This window comes from Ovis canadensis, chromosome 2 (assembly GCF_042477335.2).
Source record: "Ovis canadensis isolate MfBH-ARS-UI-01 breed Bighorn chromosome 2, ARS-UI_OviCan_v2, whole genome shotgun sequence".
Classification (NCBI taxonomy): Eukaryota; Metazoa; Chordata; class Mammalia; order Artiodactyla; family Bovidae; genus Ovis; species Ovis canadensis.
In genome coordinates, this window is record NC_091246.1 from 42,124,142 (window position 1) to 42,130,141 (window position 6,000).

At 52.0% G+C, this 6,000-nt stretch overlaps 1 protein-coding gene across 1 annotated transcript; it reads left to right on the top strand.

The window, feature by feature from the left end:
- Window positions 1-31: 31 nt before the first annotated feature.
- Window positions 32-4,420, top strand: NKX2-6 (NK2 homeobox 6). The gene is made up of 2 exons (XM_069579360.1): window positions 32-308; window positions 3,795-4,420. The coding sequence occupies exons 1-2, from the start codon at window positions 32-34 to the stop codon at window positions 4,418-4,420; spliced, it is 903 nt and encodes a 300-aa protein (XP_069435461.1).
- Window positions 4,421-6,000: the final 1,580 nt, after the last annotated feature.

A 6,000-nucleotide genomic window follows, 5' to 3' on the forward strand; every position in this document is an offset into this window, starting at 1 on the left:
ACGCCCCAGCCCCGGCCCCTCCGCCTTTGGGATGTTACTGAACCCCGTCACCTCCACTCCCTTTTCGGTCAATGACATCCTGAGCCTGGAGCGTGAGCATCTCAGCCCGGATGTCTTGCAACTCCAGAGAACACCGAGGAGCCCGGAAAACTTTCAGTACCTGCGACGGGTCCCAGAACAGCGAGGGTCCGAGGTCCCCAGCATCCGGAGCGCAGACAGCGAAGACAGAAGGCAGGAAGGGTCGGCGCCTTCCGGGGATCCCTGTGAGTTAGTCACAGAGATGGACGCTAAACCGGTGGGTGAGCCAGGTGAGTACGACCTGAGGTCTTAGATTTTACAGGGAGACCAAGGAGTGGGGTTAGATCATTACCAATTGGCGTTTGTGGGTGACACTCATCTCCTGGTCTTCCCGGTCCCTAGGGCTAGCCCCATTTTTCTTCACTCGAACAGTCAGAAGGACTGAGCTCTCAGCCCCCTCTACAATCCCCTCCAGACATCTTACCGAAAATAAGGTCCTGAATCTTGGCGGCTCACGATTTCCACAGCCCATCCTACATGATTCCCAGAAACACATTCCCCCTCTACTCACTGAGGCAGTTCCCAGAAATTCCAGTTTCTCTTCCTTTTATAAAATTTATTTTTAATTAGAGGATTATTACTTTACAGTGTTGTGTTGATTTCTGCCATACAACAACAGTTAATCTGTCATAAGTATACATATATCCCCTCTCTCTTGAACCTCCCTCCCATCCTACCCCTCTAGGTCATCACAGAGCATAGCTTCTTTCTTACAGCAAAACCCTCTGCAGTATTTTAGCTGGGCTTCATCACCACCAGCTTTTCCTGCCATCTCCTAGTCTCTCTCTACCCTAGACCATCTGCCAAAAGTGTAGCCATCAAAGCAGCGGGGCGCTTTGGGAGAGGAAACTCTGTTAGGCTCTGGGATCAGTGCCAGCCCAATCTTTTCTTAGGGCTTGCTGAGTGGCCAGCCCAGTAGTTCCTCTGACTGCAGCTCAAAAGGGCAGCTCGAGCTTTAGCTGCTCTGGGAGACAGATGATTCCAGCAGAGTCTCAGCATCTGTTCTCCAAAGGCACAACCTGTGCATTGGCAGACAGACCCAGGGAATCTGCGTCCAGCTTCAGGAAGGGAAGAGGTGGACAGGGTTTGTGATGGGTTGGCTCTTGCCATCTGGGAAGCTTTGGCAGCGGAGACTCAACAGTCTCAGGGATGAAAAAGCCACTCTTCGTCTTGCCAAACTCTGCGTCTCAGTTCTCAGCCTTCATGCAGATCTGGGGGCTTCAGGATGATCCTCCCAGGTCAGGTCTCCTATGTCACAGCCACTCTATTTGAGCCTCAAACTAACCACATGAAGAAAATAAAGATGCTGGTTTGAAGTTAGAAGACTCGAGAGTCCCTTGGATTGCAAGGAGATCAAACCAGTCAATCCTAAAGGAAATCAACCCTGGATATTCATTGGAAGGATTGATGCTGAAGCTGAAACCCCGACACTCTGGCCACCTGATGTGAACAGTCAACTCATTGGAAAACATCCTGATGCTGGGAAAGATTGAGGGCAGGTGGAGAAGGGGCTGACAGATGATGAGATGGTTGGATGGCATCACGTGTTCAGTGGAGTTTGAGCAAACTCTGAGAGATACTGAAGGACAGAGAAGCCTGGAGTGCTGCAGTCCATGGAGTCGAAAAGAGTCAGACACAACGTGACTGAACCACAACACAACAACAGCCAGGAGCCTGGAGAAAAGTATACTTTTTTGTGTTCTTAAAGAAACCTGTGAATATTCTGCAGCAGACTCTAAGCCCTCAACTCCCCCAGTGCTGCTCAGCCAACTGACCTTTCATTTCAGCTTTGCTGGAGAAGGGTCATACTCCTCTGACTCTTGCTGTCACCTCACAGCTGAAGACACTGAAGCGCACTCCTCCTCTGCTGCCGCACCTGGGGCAGTGACAATGAGAAGGGGCCCCCTGGCTCTGGGATCTAAGCCCAGGGGCCATGGCAGCCACTGATCACACGTGGAAGAGACACTCCTGGGGGAGTCTGTGTTCCTCCTCCATCCCCACCTTGCTGTCAGGGACACAGGGTGACAGGGACTCCAAACCGTGACCAGGAGGGATTGAGATGGCCTGAAGCCCCTCGGCCTGAGTGGTCAGCAACTCCCAAATGGGGTCTTGCTGGCTCCACGGAGTCACTGAAGGCCAGTAGTTACATTTTGATTTGCTAAGAAAACAAATCCTTGTCAATATTTTTCCTCTTTGCGGGGAGAGATGTTCTCAGTTTGTCTGAACACAGGCTTTGCTGAAGGAAGGTCTTGTTTCCTCAATCTGAAGTGCCAAACAGTTCCATCCTGCAGGAGACTGTGCCAGCTGGCTGTGGATTTGAGTCGGTTCCGACAGCACTGGCTCTAATTAGGAGCATCCTGCTCTACCTCACCACGCACATGCATCACTCCACGTCCCAGCTTTCTCCTCTCAAGAATTTCATGAAAACTTAGCACTGCCTCCCTGCTTGTTCTTGCTCTGTCACTCAGCTGTGTCTGACTCTTTTCAACCCCATGGACTGTCAACTGCCAGGCGCCTCTGTCCATGGGATTCTCCAGGCAAGAATACTGGAGTGGGTTGCCATTTCCTTCTCCAGGGGAATCTTCCTGACCCAGGGATAGAAACCAAGTCTCTTACATTTCTTGCACTAGCAAGCAATGCAGGCAGATTTTTAACCACTGAGCCACCTGGGAAGCCTCCCTTCTTATCCTTGGGTAAAAACAGAGCTTTGCCAAAATAGGAGAGATGTAAGGAAGCTTGCATTTTGGTGGGCTAGGCACAGCTGCCCTGGGGTGATATTCAGGGAGCTCTGCCTCTTCCAAATAGGAAGTCAGGGAGGAGCCAATGCCACCTGCTTGCCAGGGAGGTCCCAAAGAGGAAAAAGCCCACTTAAAAATAAAAAAACGCCAAATGTGGATCTCAAATTTATATATCTGCAAAGAGAACCTTAGTTTCTGAGCCAAGAATCAGGAGGCAAAAATTATTTTGTTTTGTTAATTTGGATTACAAAGCATCATGCTCGAGAAACATGGGATGGGTCCCTTGATGACAAAAGAAGCGAAGATGCCAGTAAAGGTGGGTAGCCCTGGAGCCCCCGGTGCTTGCGCTAGAAGCAGGGGCCACAGTGGATAACCAGGCTCTCTCTCTCTCTCTACACTATGAGCAATTTAAAGTGAATCTCTATCTAATAGACTGGCAGCAAATGTTTCCCCAAACTTACCCACATTTGAGAATTTCAGTCAAAGTGAACAGCTCAGATACAGGCATTCTAAGAAGAAAATGAAGCTTAGAGTCTTGATCAAGAGTCTACCTTTGAGGAATTGGCTGTACACTGAGAAACACAGAGAGCCACAACTTACCTTATGCTTCCCTGGTGGCTGCGTCGGTAAAGAATCCGCCTGCAATGCAGGAGACCTGAATTTAACCCCTGGATCCAGAAGATCCCCTGGAGAGGGAAATGTCAATCCACTCCAGTATTCTTGCCCGGAGAAATCCCATGGACAGAGGAGCCTGATGGACTACAGTCCATGGGATCACACCAATTACCACCACAGGTATAAAAGAGACAGCTTGGGGGAAAGGAACATTTAGAGCGACGTGGGACGGGGTGAGGGGGTGAGCAGAAGGAAGAGACCGGCGCACAAGGTAAAGGCCACCAGGAGGAGGGGCGTCCCTTGGAAAAATCGCTCCGGTGAGCCTTAGGCTGACGCTGACGGTGTTCCTTCCTGTGCTTTTAGAGTCCGTCCTCTGCGGAGCCTCGTTCCCCGGCGGCGGGACCCGGCTGCTTGAGCGCTGCGAAGGGGACAGCGGTGGCGGCGCGCGCGGGGACGGCGCGGAGCATCCCACTGCACGGCCCCGGCGGAAGCCGCGCGTGCTCTTCTCGCAGGCGCAGGTGTTGGCGCTGGAGCGGCGTTTCAAGCAGCAACGGTACCTGTCAGCCCCGGAACGCGAGCATCTGGCCAGCGCGCTGCAGCTCACGTCGACGCAGGTCAAGATCTGGTTCCAGAACCGACGTTACAAGTGCAAGAGACAGCGCCAGGACAAGTCCCTGGAACTGGCGGGCCACCCCCTAGCGCCGCGCCGGGTGGCGGTGCCCGTGCTGGTGCGCGATGGCAAGCCCTGCCTGGGACCCAGCGCTCCCACTTTCCCCGGCCCCTACGGGGCGGCAGCGGCTCCCTATTCCTGCTACGGCCACTACGCGGGCGCTCCCTACTGTGCCGGCTACGGCGGCGGCTGCGCGGGCGCACCCCCGGGTCCAGCGCCCCCAGTCCCCCAGGCCAGTCCGGGCTTCGGCGCAGGTGGGCCGAGCGCCAGCCCGCAGAGCCCTCTGCCCGCCACGCTGCAGGGTGTCAGGGCCTGGTGAGGCGTCTTATCTCGAATATGCCACCCTGACCAGGGGCCCGGTCCAGCCTCCCCGCTGTCCGGTCGCGGCCGGGATGAGGGACCGCCGCTGAGGAGGAAGCAGGCGACCCGAGGGCACTTCTCTCCCGAGCGGCGTCTGGGATCGCGAACTGCCCCCCGAGCAGCCATCCAGCTGAAGGCCCTGGGGGCGATCTCCCCCCAAAAGACACAAAGCCTGGCCTCCGCCAGCCGCCCACCCAGCGACACCGGGGAAGGGGAAAAGCCGAGGGTGGCTGACAGTTTCGGGGGTCAGAGTAGTACTGAGGCAGGAGACTTTTCAGGCTTCAAACCCAGGGGCTGCGAGGCTCTTTGATTTGTGTGCGGCAGCCCCGGAGGATGGCGAGATGATGGGGTTGTTGTAGAGGGTCTCGACCCCTCAATTAAAGGCAACAGGCGGGGAAAGAAGGAGAAAATGAGATGAACCAGGGGAGAGGGATGAAGAGCCCGGAAGAGGAGGATCGGGGAGCAAAGAGGACTTGTGCCAGACACATGCCCCGTGGGGGTTAGTCTGCGCGGAGCACCCCCTTCCAGGGCTGCATTCCCTGGGACTCAGTGTTAATCTAGGCGAGCGCTCTTTTCTGGAGCCACAGTTGTTCTCTAGAAGGTATCCACCACTCTGCAGGTCTTCCCTCACTGTAAGTGCATCTTATCTCCTGTTTTCAGCGCAGCCTAAATATATGTGTCTGTGTGTTTGTCCTGTGTATATCCCATTAGGATTTATCCACTTCTCGATATCTGCTAAAGAGCTTAGAATTAAAGTAAAAATGAAACCCAGTAAGTTCTAGTCTTCAGTACACAGCGAATTCCCTGGAGAGACAAAACTTGCATTCAGCTCTTGGAGGGGTTACCTCTCGCCACCGCTTTCCCAGCCTGCTCCTATAGATTTTCTTTCAGAAGGTAGCGGGCTTCTAAACTTCCCATCAGGTAAGGAGCTTCCAGTTGTCCTAACATAATGGGCAGCCAACCTGAACTTTAGGGGAAATTATAACTCCCCCAGGCACAAATACGTTTGAAACTGTGCTCACTGAAGACTGAAAACAAACTCATTTTATTAATGGGGACATGGGTATCAAATAAGTTGTGTTTGGTATGTATTAGTAGGAAAAGCAGACTCATTTCTTTTTTTCTTGGATATCTTTTTTTTTTTTTTATCCTAAGACAATGAAAAAGTATGCATTTTCATCCCCTGGACCACTAACTTGTCAAAAGTTAACTTCTATTATTTAATAAATTCTAATGTTTAAATTGTACCAGCCCTGCATTTTCTCATTTCTGAATTTTCCCTAGTTTTGTGTGTGTGTGTGTGTGTGTGTGTGTGTGTGTGTGTTACCAATGTGGAAAACACGGACTGCTTGGTACTATGTAAACTATGCCTGACTATTGACAGCTTATATCTCTTAAAGTTTATGTATAAGTTAAAAACAAGTGTAATTACCCATATTTCTCTTTACTAGAATTTCCTTACATGTTCTTTTTGCTTCCATCCCTTTTCTCTTTTATTTCTCCATAAAAATCTGTTAATATAAGTGTGTTTAGAAACCA